This window comes from Giraffa tippelskirchi, chromosome 7 (genome assembly GCF_054371585.1).
Source record: "Giraffa tippelskirchi isolate mGirTip1 chromosome 7, T2T-mGirTip1v1.2.pri, whole genome shotgun sequence".
NCBI lineage: Eukaryota > Metazoa > Chordata > Mammalia > Artiodactyla > Giraffidae > Giraffa > Giraffa tippelskirchi.
Genome location: NC_137281.1, coordinates 72,599,991 through 72,613,522, shown reverse-complemented (window position 1 = coordinate 72,613,522; position 13,532 = coordinate 72,599,991). Strand labels below are relative to the sequence as shown.

Below are 13,532 nucleotides of genomic sequence, written 5' to 3'. Positions count from 1 at the left end.
CACAGGTGAGGATGTACATAAGCCAGATCCCTAGAAGTGGAATTGCTGGGTCAAACTGTATGTACTTTTAAAAGCTGGCTGTTACTATCAAATTTCCCTTCAATGTCATGTCAGTTACATTCCTGTGAGCAGGAAAGGAGAGTGGCTATTTCCCTTCCCTAACCTAGAGGTTCTGCTGCTATTCTTTGACACAGCCACAACCAAGTATGACATTCTAAGTTGTGTGATCCCATGAGAAGCAAATAAGCTTTAATTTCAACACGGGTGCAATTGATGCTGTCTAAAAATGGCATGACAATTTACTTTTGCCTTGAAAGTATTACGACGAGGCTATTTAAACAGACTGTTGCCTTCTTGCCCTGGATCTCCTCTCAGAGTGGACCACCTTTAATCCTCCCTTAAAACAGTCAGGAACACTGTTTTATGGCAACCTCACCATCAAACAAGGAAAACCCAGCAGCTCTTTGGGCAGAATTAGTATCAAGCTCCCTCCTTCCCCCCAGTTTAGCAGCCAACAGCAGAGTGTGTTAAACTAGCATCTTACAAATGGGGTTGGACATTATCTTAATTACAGTCAACATGTTTATAATGCTAAATACATCTGACCTAAAAACTCAGCCTCAAAACAGCATGCATGTGGCTAGATAATCTCAGAATGGACTGGTGACATTTGGTTGACATTTCCTCTCTCTCCCGTGTGAAAGGGTTGATCACTCACCAGCGATAGGAGAGACGGCTCTAGTTTGCCATTTAAACCCCCTTCCAATTACTTTCCTGTGACTGTATCAGTACTGGAGAAACTGGACTTAGCAGAGATCAGCCTTTGTAACCTCAGCAGAGTCAACCCCACAGTGAAAATTAAGGTATGTGTGTAAGCAGCCATTCATTTTCATAAAATGATTAATTCACTCTTGGACAGCAAGGAGATCCAACCAGTCCATCCTAAAGGAAATCAGTCCTGAATACTCATTGGAAGGACTGATGCTGAAGCTGAAACGCCAATGCTTTGGCCACCTGATGCAAAAAAGTGATTCATTTGAAAAGACCCTGATGCTGGGAAAGATTGAAGGCAGGAGGAGAAGGGGACGACAGAGGATGAGATGGTTGGATGGCATCACCAACTCAATGGACATGAGTTTGAGTAAACTCCAGGAGTTGGTGATGGACAGGGAGGCCGGTGTGCTCCAGTCCATGGGGTCGCAAAGAGTCAGACATGACTGAGCGACTGAACTGAACTGAACCATTCATTTAAAAATATATCCACTTGTGTACCTCTGTGTGCAAGGCTATGCTGGGCACTGGAAAGAGAGCGTAGAAAAGGACCCATTCTGTGCCTCCAGGAGCTCCCCTGAGAAATAGGGGACACAGAGAGTACCTACAGGATGCATGCGCTGTAGCAGGCTGCCAGCCTAGGGAAGGAAGGCTCCAAGGAGGCTGACACGTGAAATGAGGCTCAAACAGATGAAGACAGGTGGAAGGGAGTCCCTGGTGGAAAGAGAAAAGGGGCGTCAGCCGAGTCTATTTGAGAGCAGATGGCTCAGACAGTAAAGAATCTGCCTGCAGTGTGGGAGACCGGGGTTCGATCCCTGGGTCAGGAAGATTCCCTGGAGAAGGGAATGGCAACCCTCTCCAGTACTCTTGCCTGGGCAATCCCATGCACAGTGGAGCCTGATGAGCTACAGTCCATGGGGTCACAAACAGTCAGACGCAACTGCGTGACTAACACACAAGAAGTGAGCAAGGCTGTAGGGAGGGTACAGGCGGGGAGGGACGAGCCACTTTCATCTGACGGTCTGGCTACTCACTGAGATGTGCTGAACGTGCCCTGCAGAACATGGAGAGCGTCCCAAAGCAATTACTTTGACAGCCTATGGGACCTCATTTGGATCAAGTTTTCTAGTGAGTTTCAGTTCATCTCTACTCCAAGTCCTGTACCTAGAAGACCACACAGTGCCCATTCCTCAGACCTACATTTTGCAGCTACTGGAGTTCCAGCCTCAACCGTTCTCACTCCCTGCCTGTTGCTACCCAAGCCCTGTCCATCCCTCTAGCCCAGCTCCAACGCCATGTCCTTTCCAACTCTGCCCCATCCCAATGTCCTTCCAGCAGCACTGCCTCCCTCGCTGAGCATTTTCCCCTCCCTGCCCTGCTGTCTCATCCCTCCGCCGCCACTCCCCCTCCCAAAGCAGCGCTGAGGACCAGGCAGGCATAGATAAATGTTTGCTGAATTAAACTGCATAAGGGTGCCCTGATCAAACTGATCGCCAAACACGGAGTGCTTTGACCCTTGAACAAGCCATCTCCTCACTCTGTTATCTTTGAACTCCACAGGATGACGGTGTTGAAATTGAAATGTCCTCTTGACTTCAACCTTTGCTTTATCCAAAGAGAGGGAGCCTTTGTTATTGGTTACAGACCACCAACCTTAGTCTTGTTAATGTTCTAATCTGGGCAAGAAGATGGGTACGCAGGGTTTATATACAATCCTCTCTATTTTTTATACATGATTGAAAATGTGAATGATAATAAAAAGTATTTTTTAATCCTTCAGTATGTGAGGTGACGTGTAAGCCCCCCTTAACAAGTAACTTGTTTGATTAGGCCTGGTTCCTGGTAAACAGAATGGATTCCTGATCAAAAGAATAAGCTTTAAAGTCCGACAGCTCTAGATTTAAACCTGCTGCATCATTTACTAGCTGTATGACTCAGGACACAGCACAGGTCCTTTCTGAATCTTCATTATTTTCATCTGTAAAATGGGGATGTTGACGATGGTACCCACCTCGTAGGATGAGTGTGAAGATGGAATCAGATAATGAATGGGTGGCATGTGGTATGATGCCAGGTGGGGCTCAGTAGAATGGTCTTACTGGCCTTCACCTGGCATCACCTGCTATTGGCATCATCATTTTCCTTCTTCTTATATCTTATTTTTAAAACATTCTTTGGTGATGGTTTATTTACATACATATCTCTACTTCAAACTCCTCAAACATTGGGATGCTATCTAATTATTTCCAGCATCAAACACATGGCTTGAATCACAGAAAGTGCTCACAGATTTTACTGATTATAAACGTCACTGATTATATACATTAGCACACATAAGAATGAGAGAGGTCTTCCCTGGTGGTCCAATGGTTAAGACTCCACACTTCCAACGCAGGGGGCTGAGGTTCCATCCCTGGTCAGGGAATTTGATCCCGTATGCTGCAACTAAGACCCGTCACTGCCAAATTATTAAAAAAAGAAATGGAGGGACAGTAGACAGTGTATGCATTGACCTCTGTACAACCATTCAGACTTCAGGGAACTGTAGGCCTCTGAGATCTCACGGGGATTCTACCCAAACATGTTAGAGAGAGCCTTGCAGACCTGTACACATACACCAAGCACTCCAGAAATAAACTTCACTGAAACTGTGGTTCCAGCATCCCCTGTTTTGACTTGCTCATGCTTTCATTCATTCAACAAAGGTCTAACGAGCAATTCCTTTAAGACAAGCAGTGTGTTGGATGCTTAGGAATATATGCGTGCTAAGTCACTTCAGTCATGTCCATCTCTTTGTGACCCTATGAACTATAGCCTGCCAGGCTTCTCTGTCCATGGGATTCTCCAGGCAAGAACACTAGAATGGGCTGCCATTTCCTTCTTCAATAAGAATATATGGAGAAAGGGAAGCAAAAGAAGGCAGGTTTTGCTCTCAAGAGACACATTACCTTGGGAAAGGGATAAGTAAGGAGATTATTCCATTACAGTATGGCAAACCCTTCAGAACAAATAAGAGGAAGAATAGAAGAAGGAAGAAAGAAGGCCTCTGCAATTAAGTCCTGTTGTTGTTTAGTCGCTAAGTCATGTCTCCTTTGCTATCCCATGGACTGTAGCCTACCAGGCTCCTCTGTCCATGGAATTCTCCAGGCAAGAACACTAGAGTGGGTTGCCATTCCCTTCTCCAGGGGATCTTCCCAACCCAGGGATTGAACCTGGGTCTCCTGCATTGCAGGCAGATTCTTTATCACCTGAGCCACCAAGGAAGCCCTAATTATGCCCTACTGAATCTTAAAAGATAAGTAGGAGCAGGCAAACAAAACAGGGAAGGGTGTTGCAGACAGAGGGCACAGCGTGTGCAAAGCGTAAAGACAAGAGAGGACTTTGTACACTCCACAAGCTGTAAGAAGTTCAGAATGTCTGCAGAGATGGTACTAGTGGGGTAGTGGCAGAGACCACCAGGGCTTGACTGTTTTTCCTGAAAGTAACTGGGAGTCACTGAAGAATGTTAAGAAGAGCATGAGCTAATATTGGCATTTTGGAATTATCATTTTGTTAGCTTTCTAGTAGCAAAGAGAACAGACTTGGAAAGTCTATCAGATTCCTATTTTACCGCTAATGGATCTAATATTGTCAAGCCAGAAAAAATCTTAGAAATCACCTCTTCTAACCCACATATTGTAGAGATGAAAAAAACTTACTTCCAAGGGTTATAAGGTAGTTTATACAAACTACTTATCTTTTTTAAATTATTTAGTGAAATTAAAAGCGCTGCCCTACAATTCAGTCCTTCTAGTTCTCACTACCCCCTGCCACTTTGCTAGATGGGCTCATTTCTATGGACATAGCTCAGGGAAGGTCCTCTTCAATGACTGAAAACATTTACCTGTTTTGAGAGCTGGTAGAATATATATTCTATGAGCATGAGAAAAATTTTAACTGGTTCTGTCCATCTTCTCCTAGTGATTAAAAAGTTAAACCCTTTTAAACCAGAGATTATTCTTTGAGCTTCTAATACTATTTAAATTACAACTCCCAAATCTTGAATGATGTAACAGACTCAAGTCCAAATGCTGCTTTTTTTAATTCTGTGCATCACATGGTGGTTACTTAACATGACAGAAGGCAACATGACTAGATTGGCCTGGTAACAAGATCTTAGAGGGGTTCTCTGTGCTATAATGCTTGCCATCCCCTCAATCCTGCATAACAATAAACAGGTTGATTATGTCATGTTTCTATCCAGGAAATCTCAAAGAAATCCACAGAGGCACATCTAATCTACGTAATGCTACAGTCTTATGATCCACGGGGTTAGTTCCTTCAAATGACCACGGTAACCAGATCGCTCAGAGCAGTATGTCCCAGGTTTAACAGCACAGAGCTGGCCAGCCATCAATTCATCATTCCTGAAACAAACTGCGCAGGGTTAAGTAGATGTCATAAACTAAAACACCAGGGACAGATTTATTTAGTAGATTTCTAGTGGAAAAAAATTAAGGCAATTGTCTTAACCATGCTGATATAAAAAGCTACTTGCTTCAGCAATACCAGATAATCACAGCAAAAGAGAATGGTGTTTGGGAGAATCCCAAACCACATGCACTCTGAAAGTTATTTCCATTTGCTTTAGCAAACATGCAAAAATTCAAAAGCATAGCAGCTCCATTATTAGTAATGCAATAAATATTGTCATCAACCCCTTCCAAGGAGAGATCCTTCAAAGATGTGGTGAGCCTAAGATTTCAGACCTCAGGACCCTTATAAAACATGAGCATCATTTCAACCTTCACAAGAATCTGCATGTTTAATTCCATTTCACAAATGGTTAAACAGGCTCAGAGAGGTACAGTCATTTGTTTACTCTCACACAGCTTGAAAGTGGTAGCTGCAATGTGAACCCACGTCTACCCAAAACAAAGCCTGGGCTTTTTGCATTCCAGGCCCCCACATGTGGACTAGCTCCTGGTCGGTAGAAGAATCAAGCTGAAATGCGTCTGGTGGGTCGCACAGAGTCGGACACAACTGAAGCGACTTAGCAGCGGCAGCAGCAGCAGACCTGGGGGAAATCATGATGGAGCTGCCAAAGAGTGCAGACTTCAGGAAGTCCTTGAGATCGGACTATGTATCAGGTTTGCTATTTGGATGACCTCCTCCACTGAAGAAGTTAATGCAGAGGTTTTGTTCTTCCCATTTAATGGATCAAGACAACTGAGACTCAGAGACCATGACTTGCTTAGATCCCAAGAAAATCAACAACTTTCCTGCATAAACTCCAAATCTACCAATTGGAGCCCAGGGTTCAGTGTCCCTTCCTTAAGACTTCTTGTTATTCTATCACCAGTAAAAGCTCTGTTTTTATCTGAACAGGAAAGGCATCTTTTTAGATGGAAAGGAAAAAGAACACCTCTTTAAATTGTCTCTGTCTTGCTAAAGTGTTTTACATGTATTTAGTATTATGAAGGCTCATCAGGATAGTTAAATGAAATAAAATGTCATATTTTAAATTTGCTTTTATGTTTGTAAATTAAATTCTCTGAAAGATTTTGTCAGGCAAATGAACATTTCATAAGATACCCTCCATTCATCCCACATGCAGAAACCCAAAGTACAGCCTCATCCACAGTGTCCTAAATTTTACGATTATTTAATAGTCTTTATTTTTCATTCTGCCAATGAAATACACAGTGAAGGGTTTTGTGCCGTGTTTCATTGGTTGGACAACAACAACCCTCGGCATCACAGCTCATGTTGCTGGACTAGCAATTACAAAACAGCAAAATTAAACTGCAAAGAATCAAGATTTGCAGAAAGTTAGGAAGCAGAATGAAAAGGCATCATGCTTTAAGCGTGTTCATTCTAGATATGTTCATTATCTGCCAAAGCCTAGGGAAGGCAAATATGGAATTTAAAAAGACACCATCTGTTGTGTGATGTTCAAATTATAAACTTAACCCTTAATTTTTACATCACCTGCTGTTCAATCATTCTCCTTTGGGATTAAGAGAACAACAAAAACAAAAACAAAAAGCCAGGTTAGCACATGAACTAAGCAGGTTTAGCAGGATCAATGGAAGTTCCTTATAAGACTTTTAAATAAGGCCAGTATCACAATCTGTATATTTTCTCCAGAAAGAAATTCTTATTATATTTTACTCTTAAAACAAACACTATTCACACAGTGGTTGCCATTAAGCCACAGGTCCATGACCACACAGAACAAGCCACAGTCTTTTCTGTAATTTTTAAGTTATTTAAAATCTCTAGACTCTTAGAAAGTAAAAGTAGAGATTTTAAACGTCTTTTAAATCTGTGAAATGAAAAGGAGGGTAATTCCTTGAGCAAAGAAGAAGTTTTGGGGGGGCGGGGTGGAGAATGTTTTTGAGACAGAAGGAAAAGAGTTTGTAGCCCAAATTAACTTTCTGTTTAAGTATTCAAAGGCAACATGTGGCACACATAAGAGGAGATTACCACTAAAAAGAAAAAGAAAAGTAAAATATCCTTGAAAATGCCCAAGTTTTCTTACGTGTAGATCTGAAATATTTTAGTTTTTAAAACACATTTAACTACTGCAGCACAAATGCAACATTCAGGGTAGTTTTGAGTTCACAAAATAATTTTATTATATGTAAGAAAGCATACAGGCAATAAAATTAAGAAAACGTTCACAATGCATAAACAACACAGACCTGATCAGGAGATAGTTTTCAGTAGATATCCTTCTTGTTATCCACTTCATCTGAATGTTAAGTCGATTGCTTATCCACAAGAATTCTTTGTAAACATTTCCAAAAAAATTCTCTTGAAATGCCCCACATGAATTAGTATCTGGCAACAGAGACTTAGAATACTTTTTACAATCCAGGTGATGACACAGGAACTTGATGCCAAAGCACAGAGAAAAGGCTAGCATTTGTCAAAAGAGATGCTAATGGCTTTAGGGTGCTTAACAAGAAAGGAGAAAGGGTCTCCTGTTTTTTCCGCCAACAGAAGTGCCTTACTCAAGGATGATAATGAGGCACTAGCTGCTAGTTTTATACTATTAACATTTAGACTTTTTAAAAGAAATCAATTCTAAGTTCAGATTAAAGCATTACCAAAAGTAGCCCCACTGAGCAGCTTGGCTGGTAAGATGGAGATGAAGGATTTGACCTTTGCCCACGGGTGAGACTGTTGTGACAAACGAGTTAAGGAAACTCACTGTCTTCACTGCACATCTCTAACCAGGACAGTCATTTACCTGGTTCAGAAAAGCTATCTGACACAGGAAATGAGAAAAGACAAAGAGGGCCAATTATTTTACATAAATACAAAGTGGCATATACTTTTTATTGCCGCCTACTATAAATTTCAAGTTGGATTCTTCTTCAGCTGACTTTTATTTAGATATTTACAGAACTGCAAATCATTCTGCTGGGAAAGTCTTTGTCACATAAAAAATTTTGAACACAAGAGTAGCTATGCTTTTTTAAATCTTTCAAAATCTTTTTAGGAGAAGAAAAGTTATCACAGCATTTGTCAATTCTCATCTCCTATTTAGCTGTGCCAATAAATTTTAAGGAATAGTCACAGCTTCATTTTCTGTTTGTCTTTGCTGTGTTTCTGGAAGTTACAAATGAGCATTTAGGCTCTCAGAGAGTCTGTGTGTTTGTTTCATAGGCTTATAAAGTGCTAGTCAAATGAACAAAAATGCTATTTTAAGATCTCAGATAACTCATTCTATTAAATATGATAAATATAGATTTAATATAATAAATTAAAAATACCCATATAATACAATAAATAAATAAAACCAATATCAACCAAGCATCAATTCTGGGGAAAAAAATCCCATTCCTACTGTAAGGCTCAATTTTTTTTTTTTAGGAATAATTTATAAAGGCATGCACCTACCTTTACAATCTGAAAACTTTGCTTGGACCAGTGTTAGCACCTGTTTGTACACAGCAAACTGAACCCTTCTCGTTTCCTTCCTGGAAAGCTTTAATTTTTAAGTGAAGCTGTTCATTGTTGATTCTTTGCCCTATTTTTAAGTCCTAAGATAAGAATCAGTTTCTAAAAATAACTTTGGAGCCAAAGACAGGTCCGTTACAAACATTCGCTTCACCTGTGTCCCTCTTGATTCACTATGAACAACACAGAAAACCCACTGGAACGTAGATGAAAATGTAGTCAGTTGTGTGTTGAGGGGAAGCAGCAGAGGAGAGTTCGCCCGACATCTCAGAGTCTCAGCACACCTTAGTTTCCTCACCACAAGCCTCAGAGAAAACTCCTGTAGCTTTTGGGACGAGCATGACTGCTAGGACTCATCTCAGAGCTCAGGTCGTGTGCTGTCCATTTTGTGTGATGGGCTGGATCTTCTCAAGAGAGACATCAGTGTCATAGTCCAAAATGACAGACAGGGCTGGGGACAGCTTCTCCAAGGGCTTGGCTATTCCCCCTGCCTCTTCCTTCTTCAGGTCCTCAGAGGAGCCCACAGCATGTGGGATCAGATACACCACATTGCAGTCCTTGGAGATGGAACCCCGAGGCTCATGATGGCTAGAAAACACCACAGCCCCATTGTTATTGATGCTAACCGTCTCTATGGCATTATTCGTCGTGGGGCAAAGCCTGTAGCATCCTAAGAGGGTGGAAAATGCCTTCCGAAAATCAGCATTAAAGGCATAAATGATGGGGTTCAAGGAGGAATTAGCCCACCCAAACCACACAAACACGTCGAAGGTGATGGAATCAATGCAGAAGGGCTTGGTCTCTCCAGACCCACAGAAGGGTACCATGCAGTTCAAGATGAAGAACGGGAGCCAGCAGCACACAAACACCCCCATGATCACTGACAGAGTCTTCAGCACTTTAGTCTCTCTTTTGAAGGACATCTTAAAGGAGCTTTCTGGTTGAGAACACTCCACGGGGTTTCCATTACCTGTAGTGGTCTGGCAGTTCTTGGCATGGACTGCTGCCCTCTCCAAGGCTGAGATGCGCCGTATTTGTTTCTGGGCGATCCTGTAGATCCTGGTGTAGGTGACAATCATGATGGCCACGGGGATGTAAAAGCTTATTAGAGAGGATGAAATGGCATATGTCCTGCTCAAGCTGGAGTCACAGTTGTTGATGGTCTTGCCCAGGGAAGTGGCATTCCCCTCGGAGGGACCTGTGGGTTTCGCCTTGTGCCAGCTGAGCTGCACGGGGATGAAGGAGATAAGAATCGACAAAGTCCATGCCACACTAATCAGAATGAAGGCTGCTTTGGGGGTCATCTTCCTCTCGTACCGGAAGGGGCTAGAGATGGCCCAATATCTGTCCACACTGATTACACAGAGATTGAGGATGGATGCAGTGGAGCACATGATGTCAAAGGCCACCCAGATGTTACAGAAGGACCCGAAGGGCCAGAAGCCAGCGATCTCGGCCACTGCTTTCCAGGGCATGACCAAGACGGCCACCAAGAGATCCGATACAGCCAAGGAGATGACGAAGAAGTTGGTCACCTTGGATCGCAGGTGGCGGAACCTGATCACGGCGGCACAGACCAGCGTGTTCCCCAGGAGGGTGGACAGGATGAGCAGCGACAGGAAACAGGCTGTGAGAATGCGGAAGGAAAAGTCCCTCTGCACCACCAGCCCGGTGCCTTCCATGGTAGAGGTGTTGAGAGTCCTCATCTTCCTGAGGGTGAGCACAGAGGGGCCTCAGACAGCCCTCAAGTTCCTAAGCAGGGATTAGGGATCGGTCAGACCTGCAGGAGTCCTCACGGGCCACACAGCCCCTTGCCCAGTCCCAGTTGCTCTCCTGGGTGAAGGACCTCACCAGCATTCCATCAGACGGCTGCAACGAGCGAGTAGCAGTAGCCTGCCCTTGGCAGTCCAAGTCAGCCCCTTGGAAGGTCCCTCTTGCTCTCTACAACTGTCTTCTGACTTCCTTGCTCCGGGTCACTGTCGCGGGGACAAGTTGACCCTTCAATGCCTCCTGGAAAGCCCTGGTTTTTTAGCATATTCTAAGCTGTCAAGCCAGAGACTCTCAGGCCTCTACCGAGCTAGTCAACTGTCGTCACATTCCGGGTCTGTGGCCTCTCTGGTGGTGACAGAAAATTCTCCCCTCTGAGGCGCAGCTTAAAATACATGCCCCGCTCCTGCAAGCCCCGGGCTCCGCAGCAGCTCCCCTAAAGCCCTAGAAAGCAAAGAGAAAGCAAAGGTCGTTTGCCAAAAGGAGCAGATCGCATCTTTACTGTCAAGCTCAATCAAGCTCCCTCTGAGCCACCTACCTTGCCTTGGGGTTATCTCTCTCCAAGGCCCCCGGGAGCTCCTGGAGCTCGAAGAGCAGTCTTCGGAGGCGACGCAGAGCCAGGGCACCCAGGAGGCGCGCCTGAGTCCTGCCCTGCGCGCGCAGCTTGGGTTCTGCGACCGATGCGCAAAAATCGCAGAAGCAGGTTTGGGAAAAAGATACCGGGCCAGGTCCACAGAGAGCTGGCGTTGCCCCCCACTGCCTCGAATGGCTGGAGGCGGTTCAAAGCGGACGAGACCCCGGAAAAGGGCTTCCAGGCTCTCGGAGAGAGGGAACCCCCAGTACTACTCACCTGGGCAGCTGCCTTTCGCCCGGAGCCGAGGGCCCGAGCACCCCGCGAGTGGCCTCTGGTCCCTCGGGGATGAGCCCTGCGCCTTCCCGCGGAACTGCCCGCTTCCTCCCAGGAGCCCGTGGGCACACGAGGCAGAGAGAGACGAGCTTGTACCGGAGGGCTCCCGGGCCGGCCGGATTCCCTCGGGGCACAGCCCACCCCGCCCCCGCGTCCCCTCCCCTGCCCCGGAGGCGGGCCTCGCTTGACAGGCAAGAGTTGCGGGCGACAGCCGCACGTGGTTCGCCAGGCTGGTGCCGCGGGCGAAAGGGGTGGGGGGAGCCCAGCTGAGTGCTTGCCCGTCCCGGGTTACCCTGCCAAACCCCGGGCCCCCGGAACCCGGGGCGGCACCCGGACAGGGGCCCGCGAGAAAAGACCCTAGGTGAAAACCTCAAGCAAGCCTGAGTCTCCAGGAAGCAAAGCTCCGGGCGCCATCCAGCGCCGGCGGGGGTCAACCCCAAGCCCTTCTCAAGACCAAACGGAAGCGGGACCCGGCTCATTCTTCCACGCACATCAACCTCCAGAACAGCCCGGCTCCGACAGGAGCTGCCTCCAAGGGCCCCTCAACTAGGATGAAACGCGCCCCGCGAGCGGCTGTACTCACCGCTCGCCGCGAGGGCTCCGCACAGCAGCGCGCCTGGGCCGGTGCGCCCCGCTGCGCCCCGAGGGCGCTCACTTGGCGCCTGGCGTGGGTAGCGCGCGCGTCCACGGCTGTGGTCAATGCCCGACTGCAGCCCGGGCCCGGCGCCCGGCGCCCGGCGAGCGCCCCAAGCCCAGCGCCACGCTCTCAGCGGGCCCGGGGCGCCCTCTGCCGGCGGTTTTGGCTTCCAGCGCCCCGACTGCGCCCTCCCAGACGCCAACCTCGCCGCTATGGGCTCCAACATCCACGCGGGACCGCGCCTGGACCTACTCTTCCTTGACCATAACTGCCAGAACCTGGGAAAGGGGGTGGAGTTCTCTGCTTGAAATCCCTAAAAACTGACAAGGGTGAAAAATTTCTTTTACTGGCACTTCATTCGCTGAGCCAATGTACAATATTTTCCCGAGCGCTCACTGCATGTACGAAGAGCAACAGGGTAAGCAAGATGCAAGCTCTCCTCCCAAAGAGTAAACCAGAGAGATCTGGCATTTACTGAACAGACTCTGGGTCCCAGACACACGCCATATGTCGCCCACCCCTTAAAAAAAACTCCCTCCTCATAAACTTCCTCACCTCCATCCTGCCCAAGAGGAAAATCAGGTTCAAAAATGTACCCGAAGTTACAGGGTTGCGGAGGGTGCCAGCTGCCTGACTCCCACCTGCGTGTTATTTTCACCTACACATAACTGCCTTCTGGGAACTCTGAGTCTAGTCTCCAGATTCCACGAACTACACAATTACCCACAAAGCCTAAATAGAGGAAAGGACAGGATGGAAGCAAGGGAGCTTGGAGATGACCCTCTGAGCCCCTCCACTGCTGAACTGGGCAAAATCTCAGGGAACAGACTTCACAACTAAAAGGCAGAAATTACCTTTATGTAAATGGCGGCATCGCAGTGCCTTGCTGTGCCTTCCTAAGAGTAGGGAAGATAAGCAAGTAGTTTCCATGTCAGACTGCCTGGCTTCCTGTCCCTACCCTGCCACCGCGGGTCGCATGTGCCCTCCCCTCCTCAGAGCTTGGTTTCTTCCTCTATAAAATAGTGACGGCATAACAGGTTTGTTGTAAGTATCAAGGAGATGATGTTTGTTCAGGGCTTGGCACAGAGCCTAGGATCCAGTCAGTCCCCTTTCCTGGTAGGAACCCCTGGGGGCTCATTAGAAAACCTATGATCTTATTTCGTTGAGGACCTCTCACCACATTGGAAGCCACAATTTTTTGGTTAAAAACCCTGACTCTAAATAATAATTCCATTCAATTAGCCGGTACAAGCTGCACTTTGGTTTTCAATGAAAGAATCATGTTACAGACAGCAGACCCTCCTTCGCTTCCATACCCAGCTCTGTTCTCCTATCCTCACCCTTACTGTCACACATAGTGACACCATGGGTCATGAGTCACTGTCACAGACACAAGTTTTGCCACAAACCTGCCCAAAGAACCACATGCTTGTAGAGTCTTAAAGCCATGCTTCGCATAATTCTTCCAGATCATTTTCCTTAAAGTAGTCATTCCCCAAA

The 13,532-nt window shown here is 46.2% G+C and overlaps 1 protein-coding gene across 3 annotated transcripts in view; it reads right to left on the bottom strand.

The window, feature by feature from the left end:
- DRD1 (dopamine receptor D1) overlaps positions 1-13,016 on the bottom strand; it is a 114,952-nt gene extending 101,936 nt beyond the window's left edge. Inside the window, exons 1-4 of one of the 3 annotated variants that reach the window (XM_081517284.1) lie at positions 12,887-13,016; positions 11,979-12,352; positions 11,339-11,443; positions 8,734-10,932 (exon numbers count right to left, since the gene is read on the bottom strand). In XM_081517284.1, the coding sequence (XP_081373410.1) occupies positions 9,087-10,427 (1,341 nt within the window). In that variant the 5' untranslated portion in view covers positions 10,428-10,932; positions 11,339-11,443; positions 11,979-12,352; positions 12,887-13,016 and the 3' untranslated portion in view covers positions 8,734-9,086. Of the gene's footprint in view, positions 1-1,379; positions 1,486-8,733; positions 10,933-11,338; positions 11,450-11,978; positions 12,353-12,886 lie in introns of those variants that run through there. The other 2 variants (XR_014061071.1, XM_081517283.1) reach the window with 2 other exon arrangements.
- Positions 13,017-13,532: the final 516 nt, after the last annotated feature.